This window comes from Castanea sativa, chromosome 11 (genome assembly GCF_040712315.1).
Source record: "Castanea sativa cultivar Marrone di Chiusa Pesio chromosome 11, ASM4071231v1".
NCBI lineage: Eukaryota > Viridiplantae > Streptophyta > Magnoliopsida > Fagales > Fagaceae > Castanea > Castanea sativa.
Genome location: NC_134023.1, coordinates 11,042,435 through 11,059,736, shown reverse-complemented (window position 1 = coordinate 11,059,736; position 17,302 = coordinate 11,042,435). Strand labels below are relative to the sequence as shown.

Genomic DNA, 17,302 nt, shown 5'->3' with positions numbered 1-17,302 from the left:
TAGGTGTAAGGATTTTTTTTACTAATACCAGCAGATGTGTTTATGAACAGTTAAAACTCTTAAATTTTTGATAAGTTTTTTTTTTTTTTTTTTTTGAGAAAGAAATTTTAGATAAGTTAAAACTTAAGATTTTTAAGTTTTTACTTATCTAAAATTTAGTTAAGGAGTAATGAGTTAGAGAGATTTCTAAACACATTTAAAAGTTTTATTTTATTAAAAAAAGAAAAGAAACGATAAGGATTAGAAGCTAAGACTAAGAATACAGCTTGAATTGCGCAATTCAAATGGGAGAATGTGTGTGTGGTGATAGAAGTTTGTATTTGTGTAGAAGTTGAGTATTTTAAATTTTAAATAGTTAATGGATGTCTTTCCTATGTGCAAAATAAAAAAACCAAACTAACTTTCATGTTTATCTTAATCTATAAAAAAAATTAGTGCTTGCTATTTAGTTATAGAATATTTAAAGTCCATCTATTACTTTTTTTTTTTTTTCAAATTGTTGCAAATCCGTATAATATTCTTTTATATACCATCAGATTTTTATAAAGTATTATAAAATACTCGTCAGATTTTCATCACACCTCTAGGTTTCTTTTTTGGTGATTTGCAAATATAGTAATCCCAAATTATAATAGATATAAATTATCAAAATTTTTTATAAAAAAAAGAGAAGAGTCTCTGAGCACGCACTCTAGTATATATTATGTATATATATATATATATATATATTAATCTTTTATTATAAGTTTTGGCTTTGCATATTTAGGATCATCAGTTTATGGAAATAATTAACTTATTATTATGACATTTATGCTACACATTTAGCACAATGTCAAGGACCCAGCAAATAAGCGAAAGGCATCCTCTTGGCATAAAATTATTAATTAAATCAATGTAATCTAGGCACATGCCAAATGCACAAATAAAAAAGGCCAGTACTCAAGCCATTGTAAGTTTACTTTAGTAGAGTGGAAGCACTTATGAAAAAAACACCCTTAGGAATATTATATCCTAGATCATTGTAAGTTTACCTATAAAAGAGACAATCCGCCTCACTAGCTAAAGCACGTCAAAAAAAATACAAAATACAATCTATATACAAAAGATATTACTAATACTAACTTAAGTATTGGATACTCCCCTACTAGGGCTTAACTTGATGGTCTCTTTGATTAGCTATATTTTTCTTACAAATCTGTCAAAAACTCTGAATTGGACGACTGTCTTAACTAGTGATTTTTGTATAATCAAGAACTTTTTTTTTTTTAGTATTTTAATGTATAACATTTATTTTATGATAATTTTATTCGGCTACAAAAAATTTTACCAAATTTTTTTATTTGAAAAAAAAAAAAATATATATATATATATATATATATATATATTATCAGCTGAGTTAATTGAAGTCCATAATTTATTATGATATTTATGCTAGAAATGTTCCACAATGCGAAGGAACCAGAAAATAAGAAAAAGGAACTATATTCACATAATATGTGGAAAATATAAGTATAGACTAAGACTATAGAAGACCCTCTTGCACGATAATCACAGTGGAGCATTATCGCGATGGTCATATCTCAAGTCCCTCTCCCTCAATCTAATGATTCTAATCCCTCATTTACGCTTTACTTGGATTGGACGCTATACATATTTCTTTACTTTATCATCTCTACTCCTACACTAATATGTGGAACAGTGGAAGTGCCGAACAAAACTTGGAAAAGTGCCGAACAAATTCTGTTAAACTTTCACTGACTTTGGTTACAGAAATGGATTTTCCTAGGACTTTTGAAAATTATGGTCACGTGGGTTCCCTCGTTAAGCATTGTGAATTGAAAACTAAAGAATTTTTTGATGCGCACATGATCAGCCGACTCAACGCATGTTTGATTTTGATTTTTTTTTTCTCTAACTAATAGATTTTCCAATGAACGAACCTCTTGCCTATTGGCATTTGGTGATGACTTGTAATCCCATGTCAAATTTCTTCTACTTTCACTTTCTATGGGTTGAGCTCAGGTTCCATATATAGTGTAATTTTTGCGTTTAAAAAAAAAAAGAAAAAAAAAAAAAAGCTATTATCTCTGCTCTTCAATTTGTTGATCTGCTAGACATTAAAATTCATCATCTATTCCATCTTGGATCTGCTCATATTGATACTTAGGGATGGTGCTTCGTGTTTGAAAGCAAACATAAATATATTTCTATCAACTACTGTGACTTCTACCTCATTACAAAGTTTCTAACGGAAAGTATGCCACAAACCTATATTTATATATATCTAAAAATTGAAAGCATATTATTTGTTGTAGTATTTTAATATTATCTAATTAAAATGAATAATATGAAGATATAAATATAAAGATATGAGTTAATATAAAAGCTAAAGAGTTAGTGAAATATTTAATCTCACATTGATAATGAGAGATGCTCGTTTATTGTTTTAAAGTGTGATAATTAATGAACTGAAATGTATTGGAGCAGAGATTGAGCTTGGTACGTGCGCAAGGGAGGAGGTGTCTAGCCATATGACATTTATTGGGTTGTTGTATCCTAAGAGAGACAAGTCTGATGATTCGATCCATTTTGGTCAATTTCGGGACACTTTTGTCCATTTCAGCACACTTACATAATAATGAGAAAAGACAAGTTTGGTTGAGGGTATCTATTCTAAATCATAATTTATTAAAAATATAGATGACAAAAGTAATATTATATTTTAATTGTTTAATTTAATGATTTGTGGTATTATCTTTCTTTATGTTCTTTTTTCCCTCCTTAGCTGATATTAATATTTTTGTTTTTGAGTCAATTACACAATTTTAGTGTTTTGATAGGTTATAATTTGAATTTGAATACCAATTTCTAAGTCATATAGAAATTAGGAGATTACTCTAACTATGATTCTCTTAAGCTTTTAAATGATTCACTTGAGCACGTGAAAGCTTTTTTCTAATGATATATGAAGCTCATCTTGCAATATATATGTTGTTCAACATACCATAGCAGAAATTTTTCCAGAAATAAATTATTGATCCTCTCAAAAGACTTATAGCAAACAAATGGCTTGTCCCCTTGATGAGATAATCATAATCCAGTTGTTATTGTTGACAATAATAGCAATGACGTATTCATGAAGGAACCATGGAGGAATTATCCTGACACATACTGCATTTGAAAAACCACATTGTAGCCTGTAAAGATGTACATAAGATGCAGCAGCATTAGATGCAAATTGCAAAGTTTATGAGATTGTCCAAACATTATTTTGAAAGATTTGTGTTGTGCCCCTGGACCGAAGCAGTAACTAAAAGGGTGGCACTAGGGTCAAAGCATAATGCTGAAAAGCCTAAAATAGGACTCTTGTACGTCCTGAACTGGGCAATAACAACTTTGCTTACAATATTTTTGACAATGACCCAACAAACACAAGAAAACAATAATAAACCTAGGGAAATATAACTGAGATATGAAAAGGAATCAATAAGAGATTAATTATTCTTTAAAATTTATTGAATATAATTTGTTCTCCATAAATATTGAACTCTTTCTAAAAGTGTTTTTTTTTTAATCTCTCTATCTCTACACACATATATTCTATTATTTTAGGTTTTTCTTTTTTAATTGAGAAACTTAGGTGTGTTTGATTGATATTATTCTTTTTTAAAGTGAACTATATTCTTCAAACTTTTGTTATAATTTACTTTCATAATTTAGTTTTTAAATGACAAAGTTTAGCCTAAGGCTACAAGCTTACTCAATATCTTTTTATTGGAGATGAACTTTGACAAATCCACCATTAAATTACATCTTTTTATATCCTCTATGTTTGCAAAATTTCTAGAAAATTAAATATCAATAACTATGTCATCAATAAATTGTTTAAATTACAAGTTTTTATAGTTTAAAATTATGCATAAAATATAAGTTTATACATCCTATTATAAATAATATTCGATTGACTCAAAATTTAACGCATATTAAGAGCTTAAAGAACATGTAATTTAACGATTAGATTTTAATAATATGTAATAATATTTATTTTATTAAGTAAGGTTGTAGGTTTAGGCTATAACCAATTTTATAGCTAAACTTTGTCATTTTCTAAATAAGTATACATCCAAATGTAATATTTTAATAACAACTAAATGGGGGGAGTTGGCTTAGGGGGAACAACTAAGATAAGTTTAATTAGTAGCTTTATCTCTTAAAGCTCGTATGAGAGAAAATGATATCATTTATTTTTTAAGTAATTGATATGTCAGATTCCTTCAACTTTGAAAATGTATGACACTATTAGGAGTCTTTTGTTTTTTTTTTTTTTGTTTTTTAATTATTTAGGAAACACCATTGGAAGACTTTAATCATATTAGTATTTTAACAAGTCTTTGATCATTGTTTGGAACTTCCAAAGACTTTGAAAATTCAAGTCTTGGAATTTTTTTCTTTGTTCGCTATGGTCTTGGAATTTTGGACTATATAAGAATTGTTTGATGTAAATTGTAGAGCTATAGACAAATGTGTAGAAACCGATGAACACGTAGTAATCATGTTATCTAAATAAGCCAAATTCCTTCAACTTGAAAACGTGTGACACTATTACAAGTCCTTTTTTTTGGTTGAGGGAAACATCATTAGAAGACTTTAATCATGTTAACTTTTCAAGTTTCAACAAGTCTTTGATCATTGTTTGGAACATCCAAAGACTATAAAAATTTAAGTCTTTGAATTTTTTTCTTTGTTTGCTATAGTGTTGGAATTTCGAACTATAGAAGAATTGTTTGATGCAAATGGCAGATTTATAGACAAATTTTGTGGAAACCAATTAACATACATGTAGCATTCATATTATTTGAATAAGTTTTATGTCATTCATATGCCAGATTCCTTTAACCTTGAAATCGTGTGACATCATTAGAAGTCCTTTCTTCTATTTTTCAGGGAAACACCATTAGAAGACTTTAATCCTGTTAGCGTTTCAAGTTTCAACAAGTTTTTGATCATTGTTTGGAACTTCCAAAGATTTTGAATATTCAAGTCTCAGAATTTTTTTTTCTTTGTCCACTATAGTCTTGGAATTTTGGACTATTGTTTGATGCAAATTACAGAATTATAGATGAAATGTGTAGAAACCAATTAACATGTAGCAGTCATGTCATTTGAATAAGTTTTATGTCATCCATATGCTAGATTTCTTCAACCTTGAAACTGTGTGACATCATTAGAAGTCCTTGTTTTTGGGGAAACCCCACTAGAAGACATTAATCATGTTAGCGTTGTGAGTTTCAACAAGTCTTTGATCACTGTTTGGAACTTCCAAAGACTTTGAAAATTGAAGTCTTGTATCTTTATTTCTTTGTTTGCTGTAGTTTTGGAATTTTGGCCTATTGTTTGATACAAATTGCATAGTTATAGACAAAATGTGTAGAAACCGTTTAGCAAGTAACAAGCGTGTTATTTGAATAAGTTTTATGTCATTTATATACTAGATTCCTTCAACCTTGAAAACATGTGACACAAGTAGAAGTCATTTTTTTAGGAAAATACCATTAGAAGACTTTAATCCTGTTAGTGTTACATTAAGTCATTAAGAACTAGAAAAAGAAATTACATCATGGAGAAAAGCTTGTTCTACAAAATAATGACTCTCTTCAATCCAAAACAGATAAATCATTAATGTCTGAGGCATGTTTAGCCAATAAATGAGCTAGCATATTACCCGTTGTCTAATATGAGAGAATACAAATCTACATAAAGCATAATAGAAGACAAAATACCATAGACTATTGGAGCAACAAAGGAAGAAGGTGGAGACAGATCACATAAAGGATTAGAGATGATTAAAGAATCAGCCTCCAAATGCTTTTGCCTCAGCCCCCAGAGCACCCAATGGGGCATGGATCTTCTTAATCAAAGCTGCAATCACTCTCCCCATATCATCTCTTATCATCACCCCCACCCTCAATGCCTTTTAAGCCGCAAACACTGCACTATCCACATTTTTTTCTTTGATCGCTAGTCATGGAATTTTGGACAATATTAGAATTGTTTGATACAAATTGCAGAGTTATTGACAAAACGCGTGGCAACCGATTAAACATGTAGCAATCATGTTATCCGAATAAATTTGATGTCAACCCTTTCTTTTTTCTTAAATTAATATTAAAAAAAATGATTTATGGTTAGATATACTCATTTAATTACAAATAGTATGTAGGAAATATTTGCAAGTTTGTTTTGTCTCAATCTCAAATTAGCTTTGCTAATATCTTCCAAAGCACTTCCTTTTCACTTTCTCGATCATCAACCCAAACTCAGGGCTTATGTCATCCATTTATTTTTCTTCAAATAAATTAGAAGAGAGAGAGAGAGAGAGAGAGAGAGAGAGAGAGAGAGACTGATTTATAAGTACATATTTAGTTATTTACGTGCAATGATCCTTTGCATTTGCAATAATCAAGAAAAATCAATAAAATGTTGTTTTTATACATATTTATTCAAGTTTAAACTACAAAATACATAACTTTAATATATTTTAAAATTAGACATTTAAATTTTATTTCCCCCCATTTTAGTCTTTCAACTGTAATCTAGTATCAATTTAGTCATTTGTGAATTTTGTCCAATCTCACCATAAGTTTTAGATTTTTCACTTTATAAAATGATGTTGTTTAAGTGAATTCTATGAGGTGGATTGAAAGGGCAAGCTAAATTGAAAATGAATGAAAATTAAAGGACTCAAATAAAATAAATTAAAACAAAAAAAAAGTGAAAAAAAAGCACTGAGTTGAGAACAATGCAAAATTTGAGTATAACGTGTAATTTAGCCAAAATTTCATGAGTGTTAATCAACATATCAATTAGATAATTTATAGAAAATGATAAACCTAATTCAATTAAAATTTATTTAGAGAAAATCAAACCTAAGTTAATCCAAACAACATACAGTATATTTTGTGTATTGTAGCATTATCTTAAAAAAAGCCGTGAATTATAATTTGTTCAAATTAACATAATTTCACTAGTTTTCACACTAATGATGGTGTTGATGGATGTAATAAACCCTAACTACTTGGGTTGGTGTCTTTGAAGAGAGGAAAGTATCACTAATCTTCGCAGGAGGTCCCATGGGTGCAGTCTTTGGAGAAGCATTAATGAAGGATGGGAGAACTTTTCTAAGCATATATCTTTTGTAGTGGGGGAAGGCACTCGTATCCGTTTTTGGCATGACAGGTGGATTGGTGATGCTACTCTAAAAGTTCTCTATCCTGAGCTCTATGTGTGTTCAGCGGTCAAGGATGCCTGTATCTCTGAGGTTTTGTGGATTCCAGAAGGGGGTACTGTTAGAGTGTGGAATTTAACGTTTTATAGAGCTTTTGAAGATTGGGAGTTGGCTGCTTCGTATTCTCTTCTCCGACTTATCCAATCTCGTATTCCATAGGGTAGTAGGAGAGATACCCTTTATTGGCAGCTTAAAGGGGATGGTAAGTTTGACACTCGGTCTTACTACCTCGCGATCCGAGGTGCTTCAAATTCTTAGCATCCTTGGAAGGGGGTTTGGAAACCAAAGATCCCTAAGCGCGTGGCGTTCTTTCTGTGGTCTGCTGCTCATGGTTGGATCCTCACCTTGGACAACCTTATGCTTAAGGGTCGGACTTTGGTTAATAGGTGTTGTTTGTGTTGCAAGGATGGGGAGTCGGTTAACCACTTTCTTCTGCATTGTCCTGTTACCCATCTCCTGTGGTCTTGTATGCTTCAGGCCTTTGGGATTCTTTGGGTTATGCCAGGATCGGTGGCGGATTTGATATCTTGCTGGCATCAGTGGCATGGAAAGTATAAGTCGGATATATGGAACTTGGTTCCAGGGTGCTTAATGTGGATTGTGTGGTTGGAACGAAATCGCCGTTCCTTTGAGGAAAAAGAGAAGACTTTGGTTGAGTTAAATCTTTTATGCCAGCGTAGTCTCTTAGAGTGGTCTCGTTGTTGGGGCTTTACTAATTGCTCTTCTCTCTCTGAGTTTTTGTCCTCCCTTAGATTAGTTTCCTAGTAGCTTTTTTCTTGTTGTTCATTATCATGAACTTCTTGTATGTCTTTCTTTCTATCATTTATAAAAACTTTCTGATTACCTATAAAAAAAAGTATCACTAATCTTCTCATGTTGTGAAAATTTATAAAAATATGGGGAAAAAAAGTGCATTTTGTGACCTTTGAAGAGAGGAAAGTATCACTAATCTTCGCACGCTGTGAAAATTTATAAAAATATGGAAAAAAAAAGTGCATTTTGTGACCATGGGTGGGGGTTGGTAACCTAAGCTTTAGAGGTTTTTAGCCTACAGCCAATGAAAATCCAGATCCCTTTTAATTTGAATACTAAGTTGAGACTTGAGAGAGGCGTTTTCCTTATTTTTAGTGCTAAAAAGTTGTGCAATTGGTAGTATAATCTCATATTTATCTCCCACGAAAATTAATTAATTAAAAAAAGAAAAAATAGAAAATCATATCCAAAACACACAAATTTCTCTAGCTTGGAGCTCCAGTGCCGTTCAATTAGCACTAAGAGCCTACAAATCAACACTTTGGTTCAATTAGTGGAGTGCTAATCTTTTTTTTTAATAGGTAATAAAGATATATATTCCAGAACACTACCTTATGCAGAAAAACATAAGGCAAAGAGAAAAATACAAAGGGAAAAGAAAAAGTAAAAAGATAAAAGAAAAAAGAATTAAGTACATAGGAGAGAGCTAAAGAACATAAGGAGAGAATCACTAGAAGTGAGTCTCCAAGCCCTAGACCAGTCAAACAGAGTACCACTGAAAGAGGTCAATAGCTGGTCATCTAAACTTTCCATGTCCTTGAATGTCCTCCTATTTTGCTATCCGTATTGGGAATACTTGTGATTGGTTTGCCTTTATTTTTTTTCACCGCCTTGGTTATGAGGTTTGTCACCCACCGCCGCTGCCTCAGCCTTTGGTGCCTGAGACGATCCCTGATGAAAAAGAGAAGCTGGTTTTACAATTTTCCTCAAGTTTAGGCCAAAGTAGTGCCAGCCACAACCCAACCTTCCCTCAAGTATCACAATGTTCCCCTTTCGTCGACCATGAAGAAGTTCAGAAACCATTAAAAACTTGCCATGTGCATTTGACCCCAATTGAAGGATGAAAACAACATCACCTTCTTTAATCGTTCTTGCATAATTACCAAGTGATTGCTTTGAATATAATTCCTCCAAATGGAACAAAAAACGGTTTGCACTCTCCTTCCCCAGAAAGATAGCGCATAGAAGAATGGCCTCTCTTAAAGATCCATAAAGAGAAAAAAGAACCCCCTTCCTCAACGGAAAACTCAAAAGTTTTGGATTCAATAAAGAAAAATGTGGAACCACCCATCCTCAATAATAAAAAATTGTGATTTTAAAAGTTCTTCAGAAACAGAACTACCTAGTATTAATAACAAAGTCTTTGATATTTAAATAGTTCATCGGATTAACTTGGGGGTTGTTCATAGTTTTAAATGACTCTACGACTACTTTCTTGGAATGTAAGGGGGCTTAACAATCCCCGAAAGAGAGAGATGTGTAAGAATTTTCTAAAAGAGTGGAAGTGCGATATTGTATGTTTTCAAGAAATGAAAGTATCGTCTATTGACGGTGTGTGTTTATGGGGTAGTCCTTTCATTGATTGGACTGTGTTGGATGCTGTGCAGTCTTCGGGTAGGGTCTTGCTGATTTGGGATAAGAGGGTTTTTGAGAAGTTGGACGTTATTGCTGGACAGTTTTCTGTAAGTGTATTATTAAGAGGAGTGGTGGATGACTTTGTTTGGGCTTGTACAGGTGTGTATGGCCCTAATGACAATGGACAGCGGCCTACTTTGTGGGGGGAGTTATCTCAGGTGTGCACTAGGTGGCCCATGGCTTGGTGTCTAGTAGGTGATTTTAATATTATTAGGTACCCAAGTGAGAGGCTTGGTTGTGAGTCTTTCAGCCCTGCTATGTTCGCATTCTCGGATTTTATAGAGAATAATTCTTTAGTTGATTTACCTTTAGAGGGGACCTCCTTCACTTGGTTTAGAGATTTTGGTCTTCCCTCTATGTCAAGAATCGACAGGGCTTTGGTTTCTCTTGATTGGGAGGAGCACTTTGAGAATGTATCCCAACGGGTGCTACCTCGTGTTCTTTCAGACCACTGCCTTCTTCTGTTGGAAGCTGGTGTTGTTCAACGCCACTAAAGTGCCTTTAAATTTGAGAACATGTGGTTGAAAGATGAGAACTTTGTTGATAGAGTAAAGCAATGGTGGGATGGATATAGTTTTGAGGGCTCTCCAAGTTTCATCTTGGCTCAAAAATTGAAGGCTTTGAAAGCAGACTTAAAAAAGTAGAACAGGGAGGAGTTTGTTGATTTGGCTTTTAGAAAGAAGAACAAGCTAATTGAGCTGATGGGGTTAGATGCGAGAGAGGAGCTAGTGGGTCTTTCAAATGAGGATCAGATTCAACGCATTCAACTCAAAGGAGACTTCTTGGAGGCAAAAGTCTCGGGCCTTGTTTGTGAAAGAGGGAGATAATAATACTCGGCTTTTTCATAGATTAGCAAACTCTCATAGAAATGCTACTCAAATTAAAAGGATTGAGGTGGATGGTGTTCTTTATTAGGATGAGCTTGATGTGCTCTCTCAGATATTCCTCTTTTATCAAGGGTTGTATAAGGAAACTGAGGTGGGGTGTCCTTCTATGGATGGGTTAGATTTTGCTTGTATTGAAGAGGATGAGCGGTTATCCTTAGAGAAGGAGTTCATGAAGGAGGAAGTCATCCAGGTATTAAGAGAGATGGAGGGTGACAAAGCCCCTGGTCCTAATGGCTTCACCATGGCTTTCTTTCAAAAATGTTGGAGTGTCGTGGAAAATGATGTAATGGATTTTTTTGACAATTTTCATCGCCACTCTATGTTTGAATGGTCTTTGAATACTTCGTTCCTCACTTAATTCCTAAGAAGTGTAATGCCGTTAACATTAAAGACTTTCACCCCCATCAGTTTGGTGGGTAGTGTGTATAAGCTACTGTCCAAGGTGTTGGCTAATAGGTTGAGGGTGGTTTCGGATTATCTCATTTCTGAGACTCAAAATTCGTTTGTTGGCAGAAGGCAGATTCTAGATTCCGTGCTTATTGCAAATGAATGCCTAGATAGCAGGTTGAAGAGTAGAATTCCAGGTGTGGCTTGCAAGCTAGATATTGAAAAAGCTTATGACCATGTAAATTGGGAGGCCTTGTTTTATTTGTTGGGCCAGATGGGTTTTGGGTCGAAATGGAGGGGATAGATTAAGGCATGCGTTTCATCTGTCTGTTTTTCAATCCTAGTAAATGGTTCCCCTAAAGGTGTTTTTGTAAGCTCTCGTGGGTTGAGACAAGGGGACCCTCTATCTTCGCTGTTATTTCTTTTGATAATGAAGGTTTTAAGTAGACTCTTGAAGAAGACAGAGGAGTGTAATCTTATTCGGGGTTTTCATGTGGGAGCTGTAAACTCTGCTGGGGTGAGTATTTCCCATCTGTTATTTGCTGATGACACTATCTTATTTTGTCATGCCTCTAGGGAACAGCTGCTGTCCATAAGGTTGGTGTTGTCTTGTTTTCAGGCGTTTATGGGTTTGAAGGTCAATGTAGGGAAAAGCGAGATTGTCCCTGTTAGGAAGGTGAATAATCTAAATGCTTTGGCTAATGTTCTTCATTGTAGAGTGGGTAGTTTGCCTATGAAATATTTGGGGATGCCATTGGTAACTACTTTTAAGACAGTCTCGATTTGGAATCCTATTTTGGAGAAGATGGAGAAGACGCTTTCTGGGTGGAAGCGTATCTATTTATCTAAGGGTGGTAGGCTCATGTTACTAAAGAGTACCCTCTCAAGTCTCCCGACGTATTTTTTTTAATCTCTTTTTACTATTCCTAAAGCTATGACAGCTAGATTGGAAAGTATTCAGAGAAATTTCCTTTGGGGGTCTTCTAAGGGGTGCTTCAAATATCCTTTGGTGGCATGAGATAAGGTGTGTTTACCCGTTGAGATGGGTGGCTTGGGGATAAGAAAGGTGGTGTCGTTTAATCAAGCTCTTTTAGGGAAATGGCTGTGGAGATATGGCCATGAAGTTTCCCGTCTATGGCGGCATGTTATCTCCTCAAAATATGGCGAGAGTCAAAGGGGGTGGAGTACTAATGTTTGTAGGAGGTCACATGGGTGTGGCCTATGGAGAAGCATTAATGAAGGATGTGAGAGTTTTCTAAGCATCTGTCTTTTGTAGTGGGGGAAGGCACTCGTATCCGCTTTTGGCATGATAACTGGATTGGTGATGCTACTCTAAAAGATCTCTATCCTGAGCTCTATGTTTGATCAACGGTCAAGGATGCTTGTATCTCTGAGATTTGTGGATTCCAAAAGGGGGTACTGTTAGAGTGTGGAATTTAACGTTTTATAGAGCTTTTGAAGATTGGGAGTTGGCTACATCGTATTCTCTACTTCAACTTATCCAAACTCGTATTCCTCAGGGTAATAGGAGAGAGATCCTTTACAGGCGGCTTAAAAGGGATGGTAAGTTTGACACTCGGTCTTCCTACCTTGCAATCTGGGATGCTTCGAATTTTTTGTTTCCTTGGAAGGGGATTTGGAAACCAAAGATTCCTAAGCGCGTGGCGTTCTTTCTGTGGTATACTACTCATGGTCGGATCCTCACTTTGGATAACCTAATGCTTAAGGGTCACCCTTTGGCTAATAGATGTTGTATGTGTTGCTGTGATGGGAAGTTGGTTAACCACCTTCTTCTTCATTGTCCTGTTACCCATTCCCTCTAGACTTTTATGCTTCAGGCCTTTGGTATTCTTTGGGTTATGCCAGGATCGGTGGCGGGTTTGTTATCTTGCTGGCATCAGTGGCATGGGAAGCATAACTCGAACATTTGGAACTTAGTTCCAAGGTGCTTAATGTGGATTGTGTGGTTGGAATAAAATCGTCGATCCTTTGAGGACAAAGAGAAAACGTTGGTTGAGTTAAAGCTTTTATGTCATCATAGTCTTTTGGAGTGGTCTCGTTATTGGGCTTTTACAGATTGTTCTTCTTTCTCTGAGTTTTTGTCCTCCCTTAGCTTAGTTTCCTAGATACCCTCGGTTTAGTGTGCTATTTTTTCCTTTTATTTCTTGTTGTTCATCATCATGAACTTCCTATATTTCTGTTTTCTATCATTTATAAAAGTTTTCTGATTACCTATAAAAAAAATAAAATAAAAAAAATCTTTTTAGGGTGTAGGGTAAACCCCTCTCACCAAGAATGTTGCTTAAAAGTTACAGAAAGGCATGAATCAGCATTCCAGTCAAAGTCATTGGTAGAAAAACAACTACTAGTGCCATACTATCGTATATCAATTCCAGTTCGTGGAAGATCAACCAGCTTTCAGTTTCAGTTTGTTATTTTACCTATTTAGAGTCAAATTATACACAAACATTATTTTTTGGTAAGTAAAAACTTTTTACATTTCCATACACAGGAAATGATTTTTGAATGCTCAACATGGATCCAACCAAAGGCTAATGACTACACATACATTATTGAACATATCAAATGCATTAATAGGAAATACCCTACCTTCTACTTCATTTCTAATTTCCTAGATTGTGAATTATCTAAATCCAAACAATCTCTTAAGTAGAAGCATAAGATCTAAATCCAAACAATATTTCCCTAGTTCCATTGTTGCATGACCATGACCCAAGTTGCATAATGGCATATTCCCTAACCACATAAGTTTGAAAATTGAAATAATAACAAATTTACAAAAATGAAACAAATTTGAAGCAATTAAAATGTTACATAGAGAATAATTTGAGTATAATTGAAAGGTAGTGCCACATAAACAAATTACATAGACAAAAATAGAGTTCACCACACCTTCAGTAGATGCAAATCTTTCTCAATCTCTAGGGTGATGGTTTGTGCAGGCAAGTCAAACCTATGGACATTTTACCAACAAAAAAACAAAATGTAATTATTGATAGCAAGAAAAAAAAATTACAAAAATTATAAATGAACAAATCTTGTTAGTTGAGACCCAAAAAAGAAAACTAAATTCCTCCAGCCATTTACACCGAAGACCATTTGAGGAGAGATTTAGCGAGTAAATTGAAACTGAAATATGCTAAATACACCCTAGCACAATATTGAGAACCCTTAACACAAAGTTTTATGGCTAAGTTGATTTTAACACTAAACTAAACAATATAGTCCAAGTGTAAGTTAGTTAGCAAATTTCTAGCTATTAGCTAACACTTAACTACTAGTTCATTCCCATTAAAAAAAAAAAACTAATAGTTCATAAGCACTACCCAACACTTCATAAGCTCGAGAATGTGAAGCACAAAATTTATACATTATAAATAAATTGAAATTAATTAAAACTCACCAATATTCTACTTTTTCACACTGGAAAACCTACATTAGCCACTACAGTTGGCTTTGATGCTCCAATAACCATTATATAGCCCCAGACATCATTCCAAATTCAGAGGTTAGAGCAAATGGCTAATTATTTACAAAGGGGCAGAACAATCTCATCAAGTCACAACAAAATATTAAAAAATTAAAATTAAAGAAATAAAAAGCCTACCTATTATTATTGATCACTCATCTAGCTTGGAAGAAGAATAGCATAAAATCTGTCAGATCCAAACATCCCCAAAATTGGATAGAGTGGAAGTCCCTGCAAACAATTCAAACATAACATAGTGCTATTTGTTCTAAAAAAACATTTAAGCATAAATCAACTTCATTTTCTAATGGATGTGACTGCAACTTATGACCCACAACCTCATTCTCCCTTTCTCTTTTTTTCTTTACTTTCTTGGTAAATATTGCTCTTTGAAGAAGTCAAAAATAAGCAAAATTAGACAAAGCAAGCAAGGAAAATTTTTTTTTTAACATAAGTAGGAAGTGCAGAGAAAGCAAGAAAGAAAATTAAACCTATAAACAATACACGCACACAAAATTTGTTGTATATCAAAGTAAATAACATATTAGTCAGTTCATGGAGTCATACAAGTAGTTATGTTGTCCACAATCACAGAAAAAATTAATTATGTCATATGAAAAAGGAAGAATCATGCTATATAGACTATAATTATGAAATTAAATACTAATTTAAGTCATCAAGAATATGTCAATCAGTTCGTTCATATTGAAGACAAATTGTGCAAGTATCACCAGAATTTGATAATTTCAATTATTGGGGGCATTGCTCTCTCTTCCGTATTTCAATAATTCAATCAAAACTACATCTCCTAACCGAATTTTTTTGCAAGAATATAACTAGAATAGCTCGTAAATTACCATTGTTTCTTTCTCTCTCTCTCTCTCTCTCTCTCTCTCTCTCTCTCTCTTTTATTTTATTTTATTTTATTAAGTTAAGGTAGCTTTTCATTTGTGGTTGAGATTTTCATTCTTAAGTTTGGATGGACGAGGAAGGAGGGGGGAATCGAGGAGAGTAGAGTAGTTTTGGCTTAGTCTTCTTCTTCTATTCTGTTTAGAATTGGTTCTCTTTTGAGTATTTGAGTTAATCTCCATATTTATAACCAAATTATTCATTTCCATAAAAATTTGATTTTAAATAGCCACAGTATAACTACTCAGATTTATGATCATATATCAAATTAAAAAGGAATTTCATCGAACATATATCATGCAACACCAAAAGAACATGTAATTTTAGATTTAAATAAATATTATCAGAAAATTTTCTATTATAACCAAATTAATAATTTCCCTTAAAAAATTAACTTTTTACAACCATAGTATAGCTACTCAGATTTATCACAACATAAGGGGGAAAAAAGGTTGATTGAAAAGATCTCACATCAAATTTATTAGGAATTTCATGAAGCATATGTCATACAACACCAAAAGAACACCTATAAAATAAGTTAATTCAAAGCAACCCAAAAAGATGATGATTCAGAAAAAAGCACTTACCATTTCATCCCATCTAGCAATTAAGTTCCCAACAGATAGATCCATGAGTACAGAATATTGGCCAACAGCTTTGATGACCCTGAAACTGAAATTCTGCATTTTGATTGAACAATGAGAAAAATAGTATGAGACCCAAGAAAAAAATAATTAAATAAAAACCAAATTTCAACCACAAATTTTAAAAAATCTTAACATTAAAAATAAATATAAAAAAGAAAAAAAGAAAAACCCACCACATGATGCAGTTAGGAGACAGAGTTTGATTGAATTGACCAAACCCACCATAGGCTCCAAACCCATCAGTCTGCTGCTTGGTGAACGCCGATCTCCGCCGGTTTTGTCCTTCCGGCGACACTTGATCTCCACCGGCCTTCTCCCTCTCTCTCTCTCTCTCTCTGCTGCGTTCTTTCTTCCTCTCTCTCTTCTATTTTCTCTGATGTGATAAATGTGTAACTGTTAAGTTAAAGTTTTTTTTTTTGATAGAGTGAAGTGTTTTTTTTTTGAGAAACTTGATAGAGTGAAGTTGAAGTTAAGTAATCAATTGCGTGTGAAAATGTGTGGTCTTTAAAATGAGTAGGTTGAAATAAATAGTAGGTTGAAATAAAATTGAGTTAATCCTTGGTTATTTTTGGGATATGGTATATAATATTAGATAGGTTTCTTTTTTTTGAGAAAAAATAGAAAGAGATAACTAATTAATTATTAAATAACAATAATAATAATCTAAAAAAAAATAAGTTGTGAAAAATTTAATGCATAAATTCATCCCAAATTACATAGATTGATAAATTTCAAGACTAATATAGATTTGATAAATGAAAAATAATGCAAGCATGAAAAATATGATCATTAGAAAAAACCATTGGAAAGTATGATTGTTGAAAAAATTTAAATGTTACCATTGGGGGATCTAGAAATATAGTTATTGGGAATTAGAAAAATATATAATAGTGGGAATGCATAAAGAAATATTAAAAAAAATAATAAATGAAAATTAAAGAAAGAATGAAAAAATAATATTTAAATAGGATAGAGAAATGATAGAGAGTTTGTTGGAATGTGTATTTAAAAAAGTAAGTAGGTAAAAGGTAAATGCAACATTTCACTCTCCAAACAATACAAAAATTTAGAAAAGCTACTGGAGATGCTCTTAGGGTAAGTTTGGTTCAGCTTTTTCAAAATGTGCTTTTTGAAAAAAGTGGCGGTTTTAAAAAGTCCTGTATGAAATTAAGCTTTTTTAAAAAGCTGAGTGTTTGGTAAAAACTATCAAAAAGGTTTTTTAGAAAAAGCTGAGTGTTTGGCTAATACT

At 33.2% G+C, this 17,302-nt stretch overlaps 1 protein-coding gene and 1 long non-coding RNA gene across 2 annotated transcripts; one reads left to right on the top strand and one right to left on the bottom strand.

Moving 5' to 3' along the window:
- Positions 1-10,434: 10,434 nt before the first annotated feature.
- LOC142616063 (uncharacterized) lies at positions 10,435-12,830 on the top strand. Its single transcript, XM_075788952.1, has 7 exons — positions 10,435-10,539; positions 10,649-10,941; positions 11,029-11,245; positions 11,444-11,524; positions 11,627-11,840; positions 12,284-12,366; positions 12,528-12,830. Exons 1-7 carry the CDS (start codon positions 10,435-10,437, stop codon positions 12,828-12,830), a joined length of 1,296 nt encoding a protein of 431 aa, XP_075645067.1.
- Positions 12,831-13,748: 918 nt separating this feature from the next.
- On the bottom strand, positions 13,749-16,550 carry LOC142617552 (uncharacterized). Its single transcript, XR_012840991.1, has 4 exons — positions 16,276-16,550; positions 15,994-16,086; positions 14,636-14,728; positions 13,749-13,981 (listed from the first exon to the last, which is right to left on the bottom strand). It is a non-coding gene; the product is annotated as an uncharacterized LOC142617552 (long non-coding RNA).
- Between the last annotated feature and the right edge of the window lie 752 nt (positions 16,551-17,302).